Source organism: Saccostrea echinata, unplaced genomic scaffold (genome assembly GCF_033153115.1).
Source record: "Saccostrea echinata isolate AGI-Se365-2 ecotype Australia unplaced genomic scaffold, CSIRO_AGI_Sech_v1 ptg000006l, whole genome shotgun sequence".
Classification (NCBI taxonomy): Eukaryota; Metazoa; Mollusca; class Bivalvia; order Ostreida; family Ostreidae; genus Saccostrea; species Saccostrea echinata.
The window spans coordinates 14146095-14171788 of record NW_026889755.1 but is presented as its reverse complement, the minus strand read 5'-3'; the positions used below and the strand labels follow the sequence as shown (position 1 = coordinate 14171788).

Below are 25694 nucleotides of genomic sequence, written 5' to 3'. Positions count from 1 at the left end.
GCATGTAATTATCCCTAGTCTTTGAGAGATAGGGAGTTCTTTTTTCTGAAATACATCATTTATGGCAGGTACTATTAAATGTTTCAAATCTGACCAAAAAAATTTAAAAAATTCAGCAGTGAAACCATCACTTCCCGGTGATTTATTGTTTTTCATATTTTTTAACACCTGTAAGACTTCATTTTCCATAATATTTCCCTCAAGTGATTTGGCAACATGATTATCAAGTTTTGGAACCTCAGTAACTGTAATAATTTCTGCCAGATCTATATCGAGAAGTTCTGCGTCTGCAGAAGTATACAGTGATTTGTAATACATCCTAATTCTGTTTAAAATTTCTGATTGATTGTAAATTACCTCGTTGTCTGTTTTAATCTTTTTGATAATCTTATTTAAATAGTTACGGGATTCTAGTTTACAAAAGTATTGAGATGGCTTTTCTCCATCTTCAACCCATCTGGCTCGAGACCTTATAACATGACCTTGTAGCTTTTCTTTTCTCAAATTCTCAAGATTTGTTTTTTTCTCTTCTATTAACTGTAGATTCAATATATTCTCTGCCTCTAATTTCTCTATTTGTGCAATTAACAAGACTTCTTCTTTATCTTTTTCTTTCTTTCTATATGACGAATATGAGATTGTAATTCCTCTAATCTCCATTAAGAGGACTTCAAGAAATGTACTGTTATCCATATCATCTATAAGCACATTATTCTTTTCATATTGTTTTCTAATAGACTTTATTGTTTCTTTCACCTTGTTAACATATGTTATGTCTGTAAGTAAAGAGTTGTTAAATTTCCAGAGACCTTTTCCTTTCTTAAAGGTATTAAATTTTATATCAAGAACCACTGATGAGTGGTCCGATCTGTACCCTGGTTTAATTGCTAAGTTTTCAACCAAATTACACATATTTTCAGAAATTAAAAAATAATCTAAACGTCCTTGTTTCACTGGATTTTTCTTCCGCCAAGTAAACATTTTTAAGTTTGGATTCAAAATCCTGAAATAGTCAACTATTTGTAAATCATTCATAATTTCTAAAAGTTTTTCTCTCCCCTTTGGATTGTTAATGTTACAATAATTTTCTGCATCTATTGATGGGTCAAGAGCCAAATTAAAATCACCGCATAATATAAAATAATCATTGTCAAGCTCTAATAAAGTTTCTCTTACTAAGTTAAACTCATAAAACTCTGGATTATCTGTGTTTGGTCCATAGATATTAATTAAAGTAACTTTATTATCCTCGATTGTCATATCGAGAGCTAACAGATTACCATTAATGTCCTGTTTCTCCCTGTGAATCTGAAATTCAAAATTGTTATTAAACAGAATGCATACCCCTCTTGAGTTTGACTTGTACGAATTGAAAATACATTTATATCCCCATTGTGTTTCAACGTAAGGTTCTATTTCTTTTGTAAAGTGAGTATCCTGAAAACAAAGAATTGAATAGCCCTTTTTCTTATAATAATTTAAAACATCCTGCCTTTTGGTACCTGTTGCCAAACCTTGACAATTCACCGTTGCTATTTTAATTGAGTCACTTATTTAGTTTGTAGCAATTTAGAAAAAAGCAATAAAATAGAAATCATAAAAAGTGATAGGCACCATCTTTTCAGATAATCGAAGCACATATTGGTAATAGAAAAACAGGGGAATATGCACACACTCACCAACACACTTACACAAACAGTAAACATGATTTAATTTATAGTATAGTGAGCCCGATCTCACAGTCAAACGAGCCCGATCCCACAGTCAAATGGTGTCGAAACAAGGTCCGCTCCGCTGCACATTTGAACAATTGTATTCAGTATCCTTTCAGTTTTTCAGACACATTGTCCAGAATATCGAATTTGTGGCGGTTTCCTTCTCCGTCCAGAGCAAACACTTTTCCATTATAATACCAGGCACTGTGAATTCTCGGATCATTGTTCAAATCGCGCACTAGTTTAGCGTTCATTTGTGTTAAGTGGTCATGCATAATAAAGATGTCTTTTAGATTTTTCTCAGATCTGTTTTTAATAACATGGACTTTGATGTCGTTGTTGCGGAATTTTGCGATGACAGGACGTGGTCCTTTTCCATCTCCCCCCGGGATACGATGAATGGCCAGGATATCGGCGGGGTCAAGGTCAACATCCACCACTTCTTTTAGCGTTGTGCATAGTTTTTGTCTAAGATTTTCATTTTTCTCCTCTGCCCAGTTTGTAAATTTAATATTACTTTTCTGTGAATATTGTTGATTTTGATTTGCGAGGGTGATAGCTGACCCTGCTATAGATTCACATTTTCTTAGTCGTTCCTTCAAAGATCTAATTTCACTCGCCTGGGCACTGAGTTTTTCTCGAAGGGTGTCGAAATCGAGGTTAAACCCGTCAGAGATCTCTTTTGTTTGTGTTTCAAATTCTTTGTATGTTTTCTTTATTTTTTCTTCAAATTCTTCCTTAACTGTGTTTTTAATATTTCTTTCAAAATCCTCCTTCATCTCTGTGATTATTTCTTTTTTTATCTCACCTTTCAGTTCATTTTTCAACTCTGACAAAATTTCCGAGACTAAAAGTTTTACATCTGATTTCTTAACCATTGAGTCTCTAATTTCTGAAAGACTGTCTTGAATTTGTCTAAGATCGCAAGCGATTTCGTCATGCTGTTCTGATTTACTGTTATCATGATTAGGGGTGTGATCTCCACTACTAGTTCTAGGTTTTTTCGCCGCAGCCTTCTCAGACACAATAGATTTTCTGACGGACATAGGTGCCGCTTTCAAATCTAACTGAACTAATTTTTTTGGTTTTTGTTCTTTGTCTGGTGTCTTTTTTCCAGCTCCCGCTTTATCAGCCATTGTGAGGTGAATACGAGTTCACAACAAAGAAAGTCTTAAATTTAAATAGGGCGGTTGTATACGTATTGAAAAAAATCCAAAACTTATGTAACACTCACCAGATTGAACATCAGATTCCTTTACACAACATTTGACACACTTAAAACCACAAAGAAATAAAGTTTTTAAGATAAGCAGCGGAGCTAAAAATTTTTGGTCAAGCACAGACCATCACGTGACCGGAACCCCAGGGCTTTCAAATTTAACATTTTTATCTTTTGGCCTGGATTTTGACTTGCATTTGAGAAACTTTAACCTTCGCCATAAGCTGCCATACGGGGGCATCAGTGTTTCACAAACACATCTTTTTTGGAGAATTTCATTGTTTAGGAGGAGGAAAAGAAGTTACAAGAAGCAGAAAAACGACGAAGGAAATTAGAGAACATGAGACAAAAAATCTCCAATGAAAATGTAAGCACAGAGAATGACTCAGACTTAGGAGAAGACGAGTCCGACAAATCAACTCGAGATTATGATTCTGACTCGTCCAATGAAGCTCAAGACTCGGCTGAGGATTTTGTAGATTCCTACAACCCATCAGAAGTCACTAAGCGATTAACTTTTAGTGAAAACATGGACTCTTCTCATCCAACCAAAGCCAAAATGGAAAAGGAGATTCCAGATCTTGATGTGGATGAACTTTTATCCGATTCGGATGATATTGTGGATAAATTGTTACAAGACAATCAGGTTTGTAGTGGCAGCAATGAGCCTGACATTGTACGCAGCACCAGGACACCTCCTAACACTCTGACATCACTTCCTCCCTCTGTAATGGACCAATTAGCTTCAGCTTCCCAGAATTCCCACTCGCTTTCACTTCCTCCACCAGGGCAGTCTACTGAACCTAGAGCCCCTCCCCGTAGACGGAGGAGGGAAAATGAGCATCCCCAAGAGGTATTTCTTATTTGTGTAATTTTTGTGACATTACGTCAAAAATGTGCTATTGTATAAAGAAATATGTATAACATTATACACATGTACTTTCTTGTGCACAATCAGTGAAGTCAATGAGTGGATTCAAAATTTATTATCAAATAATTAAAAAGTGTTCATAGTTTTATTTTACCTTTTCATGTTGCATGGGTGTAAGTATATATGTATGTTAATGTACATTGTATTGTTAACCATGGGCCAGAGTACTGGTATTTTTTTTTTTAATATTTCCAGCTTTCAAGTGAAGCTAGCACACCTGACTGGGATAACAGGGAATCTGTGCCCCTCCCCTCTCAGTCCCCAGACAGTGGGCCTGCGTTGGATAACTTCCTGGATATAAGAGACTGTTTAGGGGGTCGGCGACACATCCGAATGGAGGTCAGTTTTTTTAAAGTGAAGTTCAGTTCTTTCTTGTCATCAGAGATATATGTACTGGTGAAATTAAGTGGCTTCTGAAAACAGTAAATATTTAGTTAAGTAACCATCCAATAGAATTGCAAGTGCCATCAGTGCAATTTGGCTCTTGAAAATAGATGGTGGCTAGTTGCTATTAAGACCATGCATGTACATGTATACATTTATATTATAATGTGGATGTACTTGTACTTAACGAAAGTAACAAAAGAAAGAAACTGGGGGGATAAGCCGAGCCATATGCCTACATAATGATCGATAAAAAATCAATAAATTCATTTTACAAAAATTTCACTTTTTGTTGAATTAATGTAATGCTTATTACCATTTGCATACAAATTTGACAAAACCTGAATACTCTAGCAGCGAAAATGATTCTGATTAACACAACAAAATGGCATCGCGCTCGATTTTCACGGATACTGACATAAATTGGATGATATAACTACATTTTTTAAATAGAGTGGGTCATCATACCATTTTTTTGAGAACGATTAATGAAAGGCAATGGAAAGATGTTGCTTTTTACACTTGCAAAAATTTGGTATGAAGACCCACTCTACATAAAAAGTTAAGTTAACTTACTTAAATTTTCACCGTGGTCTTAAAAAATTCTAAGTCCAAAAACGCTTGCTAAATATAGAGAACTGTATGGTATTTAAATAGACATGTAAATGTGACTCCGTGGTCTAGTGGTTAGTGAGGAGCTCTTTAAAGCGACATTTATTGAGGAAAGTGTTCGAGTCCTGCTCTGATTTTTTGATTTATTTTTGTTTTGTTTTGTTTTGTTTTAATTTTGTTTTATTTTATAGAAAATGTCTATAGGAATAACATATTTTTCACTGGAAATAAAATATATACATGTAGTAATGAACTTTTATTTACAGTAAATTATTTAAAATGCTGGATAAAAATTATAATAGATATTTGAATACTTTTATTCCCGTTTTTATTTATTTTAAATAAAAGCGCTTCTAGATCACCATTATCATTATATACGATGTTAACATTTTTATAATATCTCCACAATAAGTGTAAACACTCAATATGCAGATTAAATAATAGAAGTCCTTACCCATGTTGGACATTTGTGACAGTAAATGAAAGTCAACTGTTTAGCTTGTTTAGAATATAAATATCATTTTGAAAACTACGGTAAACATTAAAATGCTTAAGTAAATTCGAACAATTGAGAGATTTTTTCCAATAAATGTTCTTGCATTGCCGAAAAATGGGCATGGGCACATGGCTTGTCTTATCCCCCCAGATTCTTTAGGCTTTTTATAATTACTATGACATCATACATTGTATTTGCAGGATGCTGAATTACATGCGGTAAATTCTGATCAGTCTCGTCCGAGATCTGCAACAGGAAGTAGTAGATCCAGCTCACTTGGGAGATCTGAGTCGCGCTCAAAATCAGGAGGTCAGAGGCAATCAATGAGTGCACCAATACAGGGCAGAAAAACAGCTTCTCTGGGCAGAGCAGATGGAAGAACTGGTTCCCAGTGGAGAAGTGATAGCAAGTCTACATCAGGGTCATTGGGACAAAGTGAAAGTAAGTCAGGATCTAGTTCATTGGGACGAAGTGAAAGTAAATCACACAAGAATGACGAGGGACAGTATCAAAGTAAGAAATCTTCTAGTCTGCCTCGAAAAAGTTCCAATGTTTCAAGAAAGTCAGTAGAAAGGGAACGTAGGAAATCCGGAGATCGGGACAAGAAATCGTCAAAAGAATCATCTCGCTGTTCATCACCCAACACAGAGGAGCTCGAGGAGCAACAGCCAACAGCTCCGAGGCCACGCTCAAACTCGGGAAGGACATTAACTGATGAGGTATGAGATTGTTATAGGAAATATTTCAATAAAAAAAAAATGTATCTTTTGTTTAATGCTTTTAATTTATCAACAATTATAAGATCATGGAAATACTTCTGGGTATACATGTACTCTGCTCTTTGCAAAAGTTTTATGACACCTGTATATATTCCACTATCTGCAGCATAAATTTGTTTAAATTCTATTTTTTTTCTGTAGGAAATCCTGGAAGGGGTGTTGGTTCTGAATCTGGACACGGGGGAGAAGGTTCCACTAAGTATAGCCGAGGATAAAATCCCCAAATGTATCAACCCTCTGACTTTACACATCATGAAACTCACCAAGGAAATGGATGGGTATGGAATTTATCTTTTCTTTACTGAAGTGATGTTTTATTTTGTTTTGTTTTCATGCTGTTATTATGATTTTTTTCTTTTTTGGTATTGAAAGTGTAAATGTGTATTTCTATTACTGACGGTCCCAAATGATGTTTCTTACATTAATGCAGCAAAAACAGGAAAGTCAGAAATTTTCATTAGAATTATCTCTGTTTTTTAGTGACATTATTTTAAATGTAAATACGGCAGCTAAAATAAGTTGTGAATAGACCTAATATTGATTTGATGCTTACGTGATGCAGTATACATGTACATGTATCATAAAAACCCTGCATGCTTGCCCCCTCAGATCACACAAGTCGCGCTATGGTTTGTATTGGATACCAAGGCAAGTATCGTAGTGAGAACCAGTTTACAATGGTACAAGGTCTCTTTAACTTATATACCTAGATAAGAGACTGAATATCTCATAACTTCAGAATTACATTCATTTATTAGTGGAATTTCACTTTTTATCTAAATTCATTAGAATTTCAATTATTGAGAGTAACTGCAAATTCCTTCAAATTTAGGCATCATATACATGTATATATATGATTATATCAACATGTTTGTAAAATTCAGGTTTTAATACTGGAAAAAAAAAATCAAAAAGTCATATTCCAGGAATCCTTTCTTTATATTTCCTCTTCCTCTAATATTTTTTTATTGATAATCTTTTCATATTATATATCAAGATACATGTATATGTTTGAAAACAAAATTGAGATCATTTGCGAAAAGGATTTGAAAGATATACAGAGTATCTGGTCTAGTTTAGAGATATGGCTAGTTGGGAAATGCTATTCCTTTTGTTGGGGATCAAAAAGGGACCCCTTCCTGCAGCTAGATCTTGTAGAAAATTTTTATCTGCTGACTTTCAGTCTTTTACACGGAAAAGTGTCTTTTATTTAAAAAAAAAAGCCGTACAGGTGTGTAAAAAATTAGCTTCATTCATTAAAAGAATCTGCTTTTAAAGCAAGCAATATCAACATTTTGTTCTTTTCCTTTATTATTCAGAAGTGAATCTTAAGATGTTTCTTTGAATTTGAATCGCTATCTAGATATACTACATGTAGTATTTAACAAGAGACTTACCTTTTATTCACATGAAATACATATGTATAAAGACATAGAATCAAATGAAAATTCAGTCTTTAAAAAAAAATTTCGTGCATCTTTTCCCCTTGAAAAAACATAATGTATTAAATATTTATTTTGTTAATATAACACAGAATTTTAGTGTTACATTTTCACATGTAATTTATTATTTTACATGATTCTAATTTGCATCCAACCTCTAATATAATACACTTCTAAATAACAATTCCTAACTTCTACAATGAATTCACACGACTTCATTAATTTTCTTTTGTTTTTGTTTTTTTGCATGAATTGATATACAATGTATTGGTGTGATCGGAAAACTACCTTGAAAATTGTCTTAAAATCATTCTAAAGTTTCCCCTTTTTGTAATCTATTTTAAAACTTTAAATTAAATTTGATTACGTTTTACAGGGAGGGTAAGGATTTACATGAGGAGGGAGCTCACGGGGTAGAGGACAGTAAATCTCTGGAGGAGGAGACAGGGGTCAGAAAGAAGGGGTAGGTAACTCTGAAATTGTTAAATAAATGCTGAAAACCCAGTGCATTGTAACTGGTTGTGGAGTATAGGTGCCATCATACTGTAATAATATTTTTAGTTAATTTTTTTTTTTTTAAATTATCATTTTCAGTTATTTTCAAAATCGTATTCAATGTATTGTCAGTGTTTGAGAAATGAGTATTTATTACCTTGACTGGTATTTTGTATAGATTTTTGAATGAAAAGAAAGCTTTTATTTCTTTGTGTAATACACGTAACTGCTGGTATTTCAGACTAAAGCTGAAGAAATTCTTGGAGAAGAAAATGAAGAAAAATGTTGACAAACTCAAAACTGCTGCAGATCAGGGTAAGTATCTCAAGGTTTGTGCCTCAATATACATGTACAGTAAAACTAATTCGACACCACTCGTTCCATAGGGACTGTCTGGATTAGACCAAAATCTGTATTAGTCTCAAAATACATGTACAGTAAAACTTGTCTAATCCAGAGACCTATGAATCCATAGAAACTGGTCGGATTAGATCAAAATCTGTATAGAACAAGATTTCAAACAAGTGAATCTACTGATTGAAAGGAACTAAAAATTTACATTATAGTAGGCAAGATCTCAGAACACTCAACCTTCATATAAGGCAAGTTTTACTGTATGTGCACAATTTTACAGTCTGAAGATTGTTGATTTCTCAATTCATCTGTAATTAAACTTATCATACGAATCATTAATTAGGAAGGAGTAAACACTGCTTTGTAATTTCTCAAGATTTAAAGATTTGTAGGAAATATAACAGTAACATGATAGCTGACCGAAACCTGAGGAGGAGGACTTTTTGGAAATTTTATGATGCTGATTTAATTTTTCTCATTTTAATTATTTTTAGTGATACATGGAGATGAAACAGGCATTGAAGAAGAGGTCAATGTGGACGGGAAAATCTTTAAGGTCAGTCATGTTCCAGACTTAAATAAAGATACTTACCACATGTTGTCAGTGTTTATTCTCACATAGCACTATAAACAAACTATAAATGTGTGCAAGAAATATCCACGAGTTACATAATCTTTTTTACTAGTGAGTAATTCTTGTCACGAACCATTACTTTTTATTTTGTTTTGGTGTAGAATGTCTTATCAGTCACAAATATTAATTGTCATGGACAGATTTCAAACTGATGAAAAGCAAATAAAAGATGTTGCAGGTATTAATAATTACATACTTGTAGTTTACGGTATATTGTCTTGACAAGTGTCATATTCAAAAAACGTCAAAGGAAGTTTGTCTACATTAAGGTAATGAGTTTTTGGAATGAAATTTTACACTGACACATAGGCATAACCTTTGCTAAAAATAAGATGGTATATCAAAGATTCATAATGGTTAACTGAATTCTCTGTTTCAGCTGAAAGCTCATCATAAAGGCACTAAGGAATTTAATCAACTCAAGATGTTACAGGACATGAGTGGTGTTCACACGGTCAGTGTCTTCTATCAAACATATTGTATTTTATTCTTTTTTCCAGCCAGCTGAAAGTTTGTGTGTGTGTATGGGGTTTAGGGTAGGGAAATGGGGGAGCATTTTGAAGTGCTTTAATTACATCAAAAGCTTTGAAGAAAAAAAAATGAAAATATTCCTGAGAATACATGATAAGCTTTTAAAGCTCTAAAAGGGTTGGGAGTGGAATGGCCACAACAGTTGTATTTTTTTTTTCTTTGGAAGGGTACATAGAGTGACAACTTTTAAAAATCAACTGATTTTTCCTTTTAAATGTAGAGTGGGTATTTGAATGTATGATGCCTATGCCAAGATGTTGTGAATATTTATGTGTTTTTAATATTGTGGGATTTTTTTTTAATGAAATGTTCATAGCTGGTGCATTTACGAGGGGTGATCAAAAAGTTCGCGAACTATCTCTATATTTACAAAACCACAATTCAGACCAGAATGAAATTTGTCATACGTATAGTCATACACATGTTCTTTAAAAAGCATATCATATGTAATGTTTTGCTCCATGTTTGTGATGTCACAGTTTGAAAATGACGTCAATATGTAGATGACTTGTGACAAAAAATGGTTGACTCAGTCGTACTCGAGCAACGAACGGCTGTGTAGTTTAATGTATATCTTGGAAATTCCTTTACAGTAGCATATAATAATTTGTACAAGGTTTATGAAGACAAAAAACTTGCAAGAAGTTGAATCATTAATTGGATTGATTGTTTTAGTGAAAGAAGGGAGATGGTTAAAAATGATGTTTGTTCTGTTGCCCAGTGAAAGCACACAAGGGAAGAGATATGTCCTTAGTTGAGCAATTTGTTATGAAAGATCACCAAGTTACATTTAGAAAAATAGTTGAATATTCTAACAATAATGTAATTATTAAATTCCTAAAATATCTTTTACTTTAGACTTTAAACTTATCAGATATGATAAAAAGAAGGCGTCCATGCTTTATCCATACTGGAAAAACGACGTTTTTAAGAAAGATGACTCGGGTTGTGATGGTCACCATGCTCATTCTGGAAAAGAATATCCTTATCCACCCATCCTTTTGCCGAGATTTGGTCATTTCTGACAAATAGACTGTTCTTGTTTTAAAAAATAACTTGCATGGTAAGAAATATAAGACTAGAAAAAATCTTTCAGCTTCTGTGAACAGAACGCTATGGAACATGTCACGTGACCGACTGGATCACGTGATTCGCGCATGGGCAGAACGGTTTCAGATATGCATTAAAATTGGAGAGGACTACTTTAAAAAATAATGAACACTGAAACCTAATTTTATTTCTTTTATGGAAGTAATTCAATTGTTCGCGAACTTTTTGATCACCCCTCGTACATGAATTGTGATCTATTTTTGTAGTGTCTTTTCATGTGTTCAGAGTACACTTTGATTAGCAAAAAGTTCCCCATTAACACAATACAGCTGTCACATTTTCCACTTACAGACCACTTTTACAAATCACAAAAATCAAATGGCTATCACACATAGATTGTTTGAAAATTGCTATAATACTAGCACACAGGAAGAAAGAATTTCACCCGAACACTTCCGAATGATAATGAGGTTGATGCTATTTTTAGGAAGTGGACGATGATCTAGACTGTACAATGACTGAAGCAGTAGGTTCTCCAGCATTAACTCTTACAGCCTTAAAATTCTGCCAAAGTCTCTATCATCTGATTTTACACAAAATCTGTATTTTGAGATGGCTTTAAACATTCTCAAAGCATTCCCCAAACATATTTTCTGCTCTTACATACTTATTAATGCTACCAACGCATATACACAATGCATGCAGGTTTTTTTTGTTTGCATGCCGTTGCATTACTATCTTATCAAGTGCATGATTAATTACCTCATTGCTCTGATCTGTAATTACATGGCATGTTATTGATAAACACTCTACATATTTTTGTATTTGTCCCATATTTGATCAGTACTAAGCATGTAAACCCATGCTTTATTAAAAACTTACATACTGGAGTACTGATAGATACATGTATTTGTTAAAAGTTTATTTTAAAGGAGACATTTGTAATGATTGATATGCATGTATGTACTCTTCAAAACATGTTGAAGGACAAAAATTGCTATTCATCTTGTGAAACACCAGCAATGTACCGTAAAGATTTTACGATTATGCACGATCAGGGTACTTATTATCAATATTTTCATTATGAGATGAAGTGTAACATTTGAGTAGAGGACCTTTTTAGCCTTGACCTTTGACCCTTGACCCTTGTTGTCTGTTACAGGGTGCTGTGTGGACCATGAAGTTTTCACCCTGTGGGAAACTCCTAGCGACTGGAGGACAAGATAACATGTTGAGGATCTGGGTCCTCAAGGCCGCCTATCCTCACTTTGATGACATGAGGACAAAGTATGCTGATGGTATGTAAAAGGAGGAGTCAGCTACAGTCACTAGTAACAGGTTTACTTTGAATGATCAAAGATCTGAGAACCAACAAAGAGACATACATGTAATTTTTGTTTGTGATTTAATTAAAAGGTTGAAAGACAAATTCAGTGAAACTGTTGGAATACACAACATCTAATCTGAATGTTGTGTATTCCAAAATCTTGTCTAATATGATGTTAACTTTAAGTTCCTTTCAGTAAATTCTAGTGTTTGAAATATTGTTTAATCTTGAATTTTGGTTAATTTGGCCATTTTTTATGGAACCAGTGGTGTCCAGATTAGACAATTTTTACTGTACATGTAATAATGTGCATTATGGAATCATTTTAGACTGGGGGGTAGGGGTTGGGGGGCACAATGTTTGTAGACAACTGAAATTTTTCTGGTTCCTGGGCATGTAATTTTGTGGGTAACTTGTATATACAGTACATTCAATGAACTAATATGTTGAAGTTATCATTCTTGGAGATGTAAATTTGTGGGCAAAGGTGGCCCACGATTGATGAAATCCCCAAACATTGGTTCCAGAAGCACTGGTGATTCCAAAGTATGCTTTTCAACTTTTAAAGACAATGGAAAAAATTGTAATTCCCTGGGTTTGGAGATTTATAAACTAATTTTTATGTACATATTGGGGAGGGGGGGGGGGTGGATGTGGGAGAAGGTAGTCTGGAAGGGGGGAGGGAGAGAGGAGGGAAAGGGGGAGAAGAGGGGGAAGGAAATGAGAGATGGGGTAGAGGGAGAAAGGGGATTGGAGGATAGTGAAGAATAACTCCCTGTCCTTTCCCACTTATAACATAAAGTGGTTCTGGCCTTTCATTCCTGATCTTATTTCATCATATTATGATGAATTCATGATTATTTTCCAGTTCGCGTGTCCCCAGCTCCTTCACATGAAAGCCTCAACTCTATTGTGTCAGAAAATTCAGTGGGAGATTTTCTTACACAGGTATGAAGAAAAATACAAAAAGACAATTGCTATTGACTTACATTTTATTCTCCTGCTGGAAATATTCATGATGCTCAAGACTTACTCAGAATTATTCATTTGGTTATCATACAGTCACCTATAGAGAGACTCACATGAATGAGTTTTCAACCATCATTTTTCAGTTAAAAAGTAATTATGTAACAGATATTGAACTTATTACATAGCAAATAAACTTGTGAATTAATATTTTGCCTTGTTTTGACAGGCCCAGATGACATCAGATGAGGATAAGGACGCCCCCTTTATGTCCCGCCCTCTTTGTGTTTACCGGGGTCACGTATCAGATGTGTTAGATGTCTCCTGGTCTAAAGTAAGTACACATATATTAAACAAATGGCAGATTTTTTTTTGAATGTAGTTTTCAGTTCAAAAAGCATATTACGAGGGTTGTCCAAAAAGTTCGTGGACAAATGCTTAATTTTCTTTATAAAGTCCGCAATGGCAAACATGTACGATAATATCTTAATATAGACCACGGTTGAGTAAATGTACAAAAAATTAAAACAATGCACACTATTTACTGAACATTATAGGTGTAAATACTTTGTATATGCAAGTCGCACGGGCTAGTCTGACGTAATGCTTATTTCATGATAACGTCAGAAATATGAATTTTGAATTTTTATCGCATGTTCATAGACGCACGCTTTTTTTCTTTATTATACCACATTGCCAAATGTGTGCAATAATATTTATGTATAGATTATAATTAATTTAAATTTTAAAATTCAAAACAATACACAATAATTTATGAGCGTCATCAATATTAACACTTCATAAACACAGGATGCCCAGCCCGACGGCGTTATATTTATAACAACGTCATGAACAGGAGTATATCCTATTTTCATCAAATAACAGTGGTTTTTCACTTCTTTTAGTGTCTCCGAAATTTTACACACCGTTGGAAAAATCGTAAACACCAATTACAAATCACTAGACTAAATATTTTCCAATAAATTTAAGTTGTTTGAATAAATATTTTGTTTTTGACGACGTTTCAACCATATTAAACATAATTGTATGATTGGACACTGTTCCGTTCGGATGGCCGACGTCGCTTTTCCTGTTCAATTTTTGAAACATACTTCTTGCGGTTTTCACTTAATATTTTCATCGTTTATTTAGTAAGCGATACTAAAGGTACCAGAAAATGGCGATAACCGCTTTATTTGTGATATATTAAATTTTTATTCAGCTTTGACTCGTTTTAAAAAGAAAATAGTCATTTCAATCAGATCACTTTATTTAAAAGTTCATGGCATTTTAACCCTGGTCCGTGCGCACTATGGGAGACCTTTAATGACCGAGATTTTTACAAAAATATTAAGTTCAAACAATAAAAATCAAACTATTCCGACTGGGATTTTCATAACTAATATTTTGGTATACAATAAGCATATCTTGAACCATTCATTTTGACAAAAACGCCATTATCCACGAACTTTTTGGACAACCCTCGTACATGTACCTTTCAAAATGAAAGTCTTATTTTATATGTGTATGGTGTTTGTATGGTATATTAAGACTGAATTATATAGAAGACTACATTTGATACAAATAGTTTCGAAACCTTGAAAACAAAATTTATTTTCAAATAATTTTTGTCACAAATAAATGCTAAAAGAATAACATCGTAGTATTTGAAAATAATGGAATGCACACAAACTGAAAATCAGAGGTTAATTATGCTTTTCAGAATTACTTCATCTTATCCTCATCAATGGATAAAACCGTGCGACTGTGGCACATTTCACGGAGAGAGTGTCTTTGTATATTCCAGCATATAGACTTTGTCACTGCCATAGTGTTCCATCCAAAGGTAAACATTTACAACTAGGTCAAATGCATGTATTTCTCTGTTATTGATTAAAAAAAAAAGATATTTCTTAAAATTATTTCTTTATATTGATTAATAAAACACTTTGTAGAAACCAACTTTGAAGGAAGTGTAAAAAAATAAAATATACTGTACACTATGCATGTATACATATATACAGGTAACATGTACATTGTACAATGACTGTTAGATATTGTTCAGTTTCACTTTGTGCTAATTGCACCTCAGGACTATCTGATACTTCTAATAAGAAACTTTTTTTTTAAATTTCTACACGTACTAAAATATGTAGAAATTCAAAGGAAATTCTACAGTTGTTTATTTCTGTATTGCTAAGAAAAACTGACACCTAATTTTGTAATGTATGTTTATTATTCCTGTACATGTATGTTACCGTTCCTCCATTACTTCTTTTAGGACGATAGGTACTTTTTAAGTGGTTCATTAGATGGTAAGTTACGACTCTGGAATATCCCTGAGAAGAAAGTTACGATGTGGAACGAAGTGTCCAGTCTCATCACGACAGCCAATTTCTGTCACAACGGCAAGTTTGCAGTCGCCGGAACTTATGATGGAAAATGTATATTCTACACTACAGAGGTAAACTGTTAAGCTGAAATGAATGAATTGTAAATGAACGTCTTATAAATGAATAGGCAAAAATCTGATATATTTGTCTATATTTATATTACAAACACACTCCATACTGTGTTATCTTATGAAATGAAGCATTTGGTCATGCTTTATTCATTGCTTCTGGTCAGAGATATAGTTTTTCCCTGTATTGACCCAGAATTCAAAAACTTCTGCAGATATATAATCTCTCAATATACATGTAAATATCCCCTGTTTGTTACACAGCTTTGTTAATTAAAGTCAATTTACGAATTACTTTCCAGCAATTAAAATACTACACTCAGATTCATGTAAGGTCAACTAGAGGTAAAAATGCCAAAGGAAGCAAAATCACAGGTGTGGAGCCATTACCTGGTGAAGATAAGGTAAGAAAGAGAGAGAGAATGAGAGAGAGAGTTAATTTCTCTGATTTCATGTTCTCTTGTGAAGTACTAGCTAAGAGTTCTTGCACTCATCAAAATTAGAAGAAAAGTTTATATTTACAAATATTCCTAGAATTTATTCATTTATTTCAGATATTGGTGACCTCTAATGACTCCAGAATAAGATTATATGACCTTAGAGATTTGACCTTGACCTGTAAATACAAGGGTTGCACTAATAACAGTAGTCAGATCAAGGCCAGCTTTAGGTATGTTGGCAAAATGGTAATATCTCTCAAAAGTTAAAAAAAAGGCAACCGAATAAAGAAAATAATGCAAATATTTCAATCTATACTACTATATTAAAATAATAGACTCGAATTTTTGGCCTTTAATACCGATAAATCGGAAGAGTACTGGCGTTTGTTTTATATATTTTAAACATCATTGGTACTTGAAGATTACCAATTTGTTTTTATTTTTTCTCAATTAAGCTTCGCTAATTAATAATCAACGAAAATTCCTTAAAAAATTCCGGAAATCATCTGGATTTTTTGGATTTTACAATCTTGCGCGTGCGCATTACATTCAGAGTGTCACTAAAATGGTTAGTAAAACCCGGGTCGGGCCGGGAATATAGGACTAAATCTTTCAGACCCGGTTTTTTCTCATGGTCAGTTGTATGTAGCTTTGTCAAAGGTTCATTCCTTTCAGGCAGTCACAATTCTTTTAACATAGAGATCATCTTCCAATGGACAATACACAACTGAAAACATTGATTACAAAGAAGTTTTGAACTGAAAATATGTTACTATTTTTATTTTTATTACTTTTTCTATGTACTAATCCAAGGATATTACATTAATTTTTATCAAAACAGACAGTCATATGAGCATTTTCTTATATCATATATAAAGTACATTTGATATTCTTAATTTTTATTACGATCTCTTGAACAAACAGTACGTTTTTTGGGAGGGGGGATTTGCAAGATAATCTGTTTTGCTTCACATCTGCTAAATTGTGTAGAAATACCAGTATAGCACATTTGTCCATTTTCATTTCTGCTTTTACAGATTATATACATGTCTATTACCTGTGTATATATAAACTATATGTATTAGCAGTGCTTAACTCTTTTATTGTCGAGGGCCTATTTTGAACAAGTTGAGACCTGCAGTGTTAAAATTGTTACAAAAATTGTTACAGCTTTAGTTTAATAACTGATTGTGTAAAAATACCAGCGTAGCACATTTCTTCATTTTCATTACTTTGCTTGATATGTACCAGCAGTGCTCAACTCTTTGTTGCTGTCATATTTTCAATAAATATCCACAATTTCTTTTATTAAATTTGTTTGCAAAGGTGAAATTTATGTAAGCTCCGGCGTGATTCGAACTCAGGACTTGATTTATAGCTAACTGGGGGTCAAACCCATTCTGCGCTACGCCGTTACGCAACAATTTTGCAAAAAACAAAAACAAACAAACAAACAAAACAGAATTATATTCACATTCATTGTTTATTTCAAAAGTACCTAACAATATGAATGTGCCGATCTATCTATTTTGTAAATGTCCGATATGCACATGGATGCATTCATAACAATGTCAACCCGTGCACGCATGGGTCAAAGTCTAGTTTCTATTATGATAATTATAATGCATTATTATATCTGTGTCTTAAGGAAGGTTAAACGAAAAAAAAGTCAAAGGAGAACAAGATATTGTTTAATAATAAAATAATTACATACATGTATTTCATGATTCAAGAATTTAGATCTATCTTTCAACATTTAGCTTCAATAGCTTTTTATCATTTTGTAATGCAGTCCAAAGTCTAAATACCTGATATGTGGTTCTGAGGACCACTTTGTGTACATCTGGAAGACACAGCACGAGTTCTATAAATTCTCATCGGCCAGGAGGGATCGCAATGACTATTGGGAGGCCATTAAGGGTATTGTACTATTGTATCATCAGTGTAAAAGACAACTACAGAGACACATAAATTTATAATGAGCGTTGTAAATTTAAAAGTACATACTTAAGTATACATAAAGTATGCATTGCAAATCTAATATGAAATTATATTTTATTGATGATCAGTAATTACTGCACATACCGTTGTATAAGTCCAGTGGTTGAATTGCACATTTCAAGAGATTTTCAAAACTTGACTTTCATGGGGGCAGTAGTTAATATACAGTTGAACTTCATTATCTTGAACACCATATCTCAAATACCAGGTATACATGTATGTTGAAGTGATTTGGTAGTCCCAACCACTTTTTCTTATGTTTTGAAACCTTGTTATCTCTTATCTTGGTTATCTATTGGTCCAATCAAGTTCAAGATAACAAGGTTTGACTGTAGTTGTGAGATGGTTTTTTAAGGACATTTATTAATTTTCAGTATTAAATCATGTGCAAATTGAAGGGTTTTAGGAGCTTTTCAGCTGCATTTCTATTGACATGAGTAATGAATTAAACTATCTTTCTTTTTTAGTTCACAATGCTACAGTTACTGCTGCAGTTTTTGCCCCCAATCCCTCCCTGTTTATCCGCTCAAAGAAACTGGAATCCAACCCCAGCAAAGAGACAGAAGAGACCCCGAGACAGGTTATCGTCGCTGCGGACTTCACAGGTGCTATAAAAGTTGTACTCAATCTCGGACCTAAACCAACATAGACTGATAATTAAGTTACAAAGCTTGGTGTAATTGCTCAATGCTTGAAGACCTTCCAAATTCCAGAAAAATAACATGATTTATGAAATTGCTTCATATCATTGTTTTAAAATTTTGCAGATTTAGCTTAAGCTGCCCTTTTGAATTAAATGTACATGTATGTAAACATATGTGTATTACTTTTTCTGCAGCATTATTTAAAGACCTGTACATTTTCATTAACCTAAAGATAACACAGTTGAACTTTGTAATCTCGAACACTAGTATCTCAAATACCATGGATATCTCAGTCATTTGGAAGTCCCAACTGTATGTACTTTTTCTTTATGAATTTTAACATCAGTAGGCCTATACCTGGCTATTTTGAATTTTTTTTCTTTGTTCCATTGAGTATGAGATAACAAGGTTTGACTGTACATAAATTACAGATATAAAAGCTTTGACTGTACATAAATTACAGATATAAAAGAGTTTTGATTCATTGTACATGTTTTAGATCATATTAATGTAAGTACATTACGTATATATTTCCAGTACTGGTGAAAGTGTTAGCATTTCTACAGTATGCTCTTTTATTGACTGGTCTCACCAAAAGCTGTAAAACTTGTTTTTATACACCAAACACACCTTTGAATGGGTATTAGTTTGGACAAAGTGCAAATTTACTTATTCAAGACTTCCACTGAACATATTTTCAACAGAGATGATCAAATATTACAGCAGGAGATCAAAAGATCATGAATTTTTAAAAATTTGTTAATATACATCACTATATGTAAATATATTTATAAGATACTCCTTTTTATACAAACAAGATCTAGGGAAGTGTATTTGTTTGTCTCTCTGTTTCCTGGTGTTTCACTATGGCCAGATGTTAAATGCATGTATTATCTTTGTATATTTTGAATGACCCTCGTATGTCATATTCATGAATGGTGGGACAGCTTGGTTCTTTGTAAGATCTGTGTTAAGCTCAAAAGAGTGGAGGTCGTAGATAAATTTTACTGTCATAGAACTTTGCTAATTTTTATGGATGGAAGAATGATTAACAAATAGATTGTTAGAAGGTATAATTATGTATGTATCACAATACAAAATTTGATGAACAAAAACTCAGAAGGAATGATACATGTATAGTGTATATCCAGGAACAAAAATATGTATTATTTTTAATATATAAAGTGTTTTAATTCATTCTTAAATGAATACATTGCATACAATGGGGAAATCCATTGTAGAATTCAGAGATTTTTGACCATCTTCAGCAATTATCTGTTAAGTATAGATCAATATTTTTTTCTGTGTAACAGTATTAATCTTATTTTCCTACAATTTTATGTATGCATGTACTACCATTAATTTTCTGATTTTCTTGAACACAAGATTTTGGTGAATTAAAAACTGCTGGTGGTTTAAGTCAGAAAATTATTTAATGGAATGATTGGAACAAAGTTGATGAAAATAGAGGTAGAATGTTGTCTTCACAGTGTATAAAACTATCATTGATAAAGTCAAACCTGTTTCTTTGAACAATTTCATGATATCCTCTATCATGTTCATGATTTTACTTACTTTTGACTGAAAACGGTCCATTTTTACCTCAGAATTTAAACATTTCGATGTTATGCCCCACATAGCTTGTACATCTACGTGTACATATAGTTTGTAGGAAATGCATTCTGTGTTGATGTGTTTAAAATTTGTATTAACTGAGTGTGCTAATTCAGTTGATTAGCCTGTGTATGATATTACATTAATTTATTATGTATTATATTTTTTAAAAATTTGTACAAAGTTGAATTAATTGAAATCCTTTTGGGGAAACCACATTTAATAAATCTTTGTTGAGGATCTTCAAAATTAAAGAGACCTGAGCAAGATTTCTACCAGCTGACTGTTTAAATGAAATTTTATGCCTTTTTCATGGATGTTCATTTCGCCATATTTCTGTGATATTTTGAAAACATTTTTTTTATTTTTGTATCACTAAAGTAGTGTAGATAAAGTGTACTCTTTATCAAACGAGAAGATTTTATTTTTGTGCAATGAAACCTCTTTGTGGTTAGGATGACAACACTACTTCACAAAATAGAGAGAGATTATTTTTATGTTCTAACAAGCAATTAATATTCAGTTCATTCTTAAGTTATTAATGTCCAAAGTTTATGAACATTTTATTAGTATCTTGAATGAGGCAATTCTTTCCTCATTTATTTTATATAAAGTAGATTTTTTTCCTGGTGATAAAAGCATATTTCAAACCAATCATGAGTTCAATCAATGTAGGAATTATTTCATTTAATTAATAATTCTTGTCTATGAAAAAAAAAACCCTCAACTTGAATTGGAACTTTTTGTGATATATTTATTTCTAGTCAATCTTAGGCTATGTTTGCAGATTAACATGATTAAGGTGATTTATTGTACAAGTTTCATTTATTCACAAGAAGTATTGCTGAAAGTATACATATTAAAGAGTATTTAGAATCCCAGATACTTACCATTAAAATTGTGCTGTGATTATGAAATTACTGTGTGGAATTGCATCCCAAAAAGCATTTTATTTTATATGATAGTTGCCTTATTGTATAGATTTAATAGTTATCTTCCTCTAAGAGTTATATTATTTTGTGTATCATGGTATCAAAGAATTCATCGACAAATAGTGAATTGCTGCACTTTTGAATGTCATTAAAAAATTGAATTGATTTAAATTAAATGCATGGTGCTATATTCTTGGCCAGATGTACATGCTATATTGAATTTGTAGTGTACTTCCTTCTAATCATTTGAAATTTGATTTCTTTACTTTGTTTTTAATGGAGTTTTTTACTATTATCATTATCATAGTATATCGGGGTGTAATTGTTAACCATTAATACATGTATGATAACTGTTTATGAATGAATGATCGATATAGAAGAGAGTGTTCAGTGTTATACCATTTTATAATGTAAAGTCATATATTTATATTGATGTAAATTATTAACAAGGATAATAAATTGTTATAACTCTCGACAAAGGAATTGTTTTGGATTGAAATCATTTTACAAATACCACAACAGTAAAACATTTTGGTTTGTTAAAAAAATATGAGGCAAAGGAAAACATTGATGGTATGGTCTGTATATTGCATAAATTTTGATAAAGAATTTAGATTTTGTGCATAGAAAGAAAATAAGCAAAATGGCTTTTTTAGCTCACCTGAGCTGAGAGCTCAAGTGAGCTTTTCTGATCACATTTTGTTCGGCATCCAGCTCCCCCATCCATCTGTAGACTTTTAACATTGTTGACTTCTTCACCAGAACCATGAGACCATTTTCAACCAAACTTGCCACAAAGCATCCTTGGGTGAAGGAGATTCAAGTTAGTTGAAATGAAGAGCCACACCTTCTTTCAAGGGGAGACAATTAAGAATAAGTGAAAATTTGGTGACATCTTTCAAAAATCTTAAGAATCACTGGGCCAGAAAAGATGAAATTTATGTGAAAGCTTACTGACAAAGTGTAGATTCAAGTTTGTTCTAATCATGACCTGTAAAGGTAGATTGGGAGGCACAATGGGGGATCAAAGTTTAACATGGTAACACATACATGTATAGGAAACATCTTTAACTAGAAATATGCCCATAGGACATGAATGCCCCACCAAGGGTTCATTAGTAATGCAACATGAAAGTTGATATTATTTTATGAAGTTTGATGAAAAAGAAAAAAATGAACACAGTTGATAAATTCTCAGCAAATAGTATCAGTGCATATGCTTACATAAAATATCTTGAATAGTTTAATTGAAACTGAGCTAAAGGCAAAATTAAGAAAAGTAAGGTCAAGGTCATACATTTTGGACACAGTTGGATAGTTCTCACCAAAATGTACCAGTATATGTGTTTACATGTAGATATACATGTACAGATCTTGAATAGTTTCTTTGAAATTGAGCTGAATGCAAATTTAGATAAAGCAAGGTCAAGGCCAAAAGGAAGGTCAAGATCAAAATATTTTGTTGCAGCTCAATAGCAATCACCAAAATCTATCAGCATATGAAGTTTAATAAATATATCTGGATTAATTTCTTTGAAACTGAGCTTAACAAAAATTTAAGAAAAGTGGGGACAAGGTCAAAGGATAGAAGGTGGACATGATAAACGCTTTATGCCCTGACCATATTCATGGTGAGACATAAAAATCTGAAGAAGAGCAGCAAAACCATGATAATTAGTCATGATAATTATGCAAGTATACTCACGTAGTATAGATTCAAATTTGTTCTCATCATGACCCCTTGGGGTATGGTGGCCCCACAGTAGGAGATCAAAATTTATATGGGAATATATAGAAACAAGATGTGTTTGTGAAACACTGATGCCCCCATATGGCAACTCATATCAAACTTAAGGTTAAACTTTCTCAAATGCAAATCAAATATGTTGATACCCAAAGTAAGGTCATGTCTCGAGGAATATACCTGTGAAATATGAAAGTATATAGTCAAAATTAATGGTGCCTAAGGAAAGGCCTTCTCACAAGAAATACACATGTGAAATATGAAAGCCCTTGCACCAACCGTTCAAAAGTTAAAGCCAAGATTAAAGTTCTGTAAAATTTTGCAAATCTGGGTCAAACTCCAAGGTCAAGATTAAAAGGTCAAATATGATGGTACCGAAAGAAAGGTCTTGTCACAAGGAGTACACATGTGAAATATGAAAGCCATAGCTACAACCAATAAAAAGTTATGGGCAATGTTAAAGTTTTTGCGGACAAACAGACAGACAGACGGACGGACAGGGCAGAACGATTACATGAAATTCACTGTTATTCACGATTTTACTTACTTTGACGCAAGATGTTGCATTTACCTCAGAATGAAAATATTTTAATGTTATGCCCCACGTACGTAGCTTGCACATCTACGTGTACATTTAGGTTTGTATTAAATGCATTCTGTGTTGATATGTTTAAAATTTGTGTTAACGTGCTAATTCAGTTTATTAGTCTGTGTATGATTTTACATTAATTTATTATATATTGCATTTTTTTTAAAATTGAATTAATTGAAATCCTTTTGGGAAAACCACATTTAATAAATCTTTGTTGATGATTTTCAAAATTAAAGAGACCTCAAGATTTCAACCAGCTGACTGCTTAAATGAAATTTTATGCCTTTTTCGTGAATGTTCATTTGGCCATATTTTTGTGATATTTTGACAAAAACTCTTTTATTTTTCTATCACTAAAGTAGAATAGATAAAGAATTCTCTGTATCACACGAGATGATTTTATTTTTGTGCAATGAATCCTCTTCATGTTTAAGATGATAACACTACTTCACAAAATAGGGAGAGATTATTTTTATGTTCTAACATGCAATTAATATTCATTTCATTCTCAAGTTATTACAATTGTATTATCCAAAGTTTATGGAAATTTTATTAGTATCTTGAGCAATTCTTTCCTCATTTATTTTAAGAAGTAGAATTTTTTCCCGGTGATAATAGGATTTTTCACAGCAATCATCAATTCAGTCAATGTCTGAATGATTTCATTTAATGATTTATTATTAATTTATTAATTTATTAAATGATTCTTGTATATGGGGAAAACCTCAACTTGAATTAGAACTTATTGTGATATATTTATTTCTAGTCAATTTTAGGCTAAGATTCTCTATAAGATATGTAGATCAAAGTGATTTATTGTGCAAGTTTCATTTATTCACAAGAAACATTGCTGAAAGTATTCATATAAAGAGAGAATTTTGAATCCCAGATACTTATTTTAAAAAAAAAATGTGCTGTGTTTAGGAGTGCATTCGATTAAGACAACCCGTGTTCAATATGCGCTTACTTACTAGTGGAACTCTAGAAATCAAAATAAAACATGTCGTGTTGTACAGTGTTTATTTAAATATGGCGGGTAAAACAGCGGGTGTATAAAAACAGATCAAAAACAAAAACCGACAATTGTACCCTGAAAATGTGTATATTCCAGCACTCACTCCGACAACTGTGTTGTAAAAATCAAAGAAAAACTTTTTGAAAATGGACTTAGACTTATCTTTTTTGAACAGGACAAACAAATGACTAATAAACAATTTCTAATTACTAGACAGTATCAAACAAAGAATAACAGATAATTTCATACAAAACCTCATGGCTTTAATTAATTGTTCAACAAAATGTATTTTTTACAGGCATATTGTAGATTATTTAACCTTGCAATATTATTTAAGAAAGTCAATATTTTCTCTTTATAAAAAAAAGGAGAATAAAAATATCTTCACATACATGGTAACCTTGTAATGGAAACTGAGCGTCATAGAAATATTGTAAAGGAAGAAGATTTTGTGAATTTTGTAAAACCAACATAGAAGATGAATTTCATTTCGTTTTGATTTGTCCCCTATACAAATTATTGTAAAGTAAATATATTAAGGTAGTCCGATCTTTAGGGTCTGAAAATCAGCTTTAAAATAATTGAAAATGCTCACAAAAATGTCCCTGATTTCACAGGGTAACGTGAATTTACCAATCAGAATGGTATTTCTTCAAAGTTCATCATTAAAGTTAATCATATAATATAGCTAGATATCACATATCAGGTTTAATTCATGTCATGTTAATAAGCATTGATATCTAATGCTAGATTAAAGGAAATTCGATTTCTCTAAAAATAAGTTTATTTTTTTCTTTTATGTGGTATAAACGTCAACGTTTTACAAGACCGTTTCTAAGCCTTCAAAGAACCTTGAATCATATTGAGATGCATAAAATGAAATTTGTTGCACGAAAAAATATCAATTTCAAGCTTCATTTTGAGACTTTTAAATAAAATAATAAATTTAAGAGTTATAAATAAAATAATAAATTTAAGAGTTATCCTTCCTGGCTGAGGATCGGATATCCTTAAATGTTATTACTGGAAAAATCATCCGCATTCAAACTACTTCAATTACTGAGTGGCCAAAACTTTTCCGAGCTTTGTAATTTCGGATTTTTTTGCATTTAGCTTTTAAGTTAAGAAATGAAAAAAGTTGTGGTTCATTCTTCGTATGACCTATCGTTATATCCGTATATATGGGATTTATTATATGTTACAATTTTTGTTATATTCATCATGTATAGAAGCGCCATACCACACCATTTTGATTTCTCTGTGTATACTGTAAGAAAATTGTTTGATACTTATGTATTAAGCAAACAAGAATAATA

The 25694-nt window shown here is 32.5% G+C and overlaps 1 protein-coding gene across 1 annotated transcript in view; it reads left to right on the top strand.

Moving 5' to 3' along the window:
• LOC133180264 (WD repeat-containing protein 44-like) overlaps positions 1-21497 on the top strand; it is a 28682-nt gene extending 7185 nt beyond the window's left edge. Inside the window, exons 5-22 of the mRNA XM_061314804.1 lie at positions 3221-3787; positions 4061-4204; positions 5558-6076; positions 6278-6414; positions 7955-8041; positions 8315-8388; positions 8922-8983; positions 9441-9515; positions 11130-11168; positions 11805-11940; positions 12838-12917; positions 13165-13269; positions 14659-14781; positions 15217-15399; positions 15699-15800; positions 15951-16066; positions 17629-17756; positions 18305-21497. Of these exons, the coding sequence (XP_061170788.1) occupies positions 3221-3787; positions 4061-4204; positions 5558-6076; positions 6278-6414; positions 7955-8041; positions 8315-8388; positions 8922-8983; positions 9441-9515; positions 11130-11168; positions 11805-11940; positions 12838-12917; positions 13165-13269; positions 14659-14781; positions 15217-15399; positions 15699-15800; positions 15951-16066; positions 17629-17756; positions 18305-18486 (2859 nt within the window). The 3' untranslated portion in view covers positions 18487-21497. The remainder of the gene's footprint in view (positions 1-3220; positions 3788-4060; positions 4205-5557; positions 6077-6277; positions 6415-7954; positions 8042-8314; positions 8389-8921; positions 8984-9440; positions 9516-11129; positions 11169-11804; positions 11941-12837; positions 12918-13164; positions 13270-14658; positions 14782-15216; positions 15400-15698; positions 15801-15950; positions 16067-17628; positions 17757-18304) is intronic.
• Positions 21498-25694: the final 4197 nt, after the last annotated feature.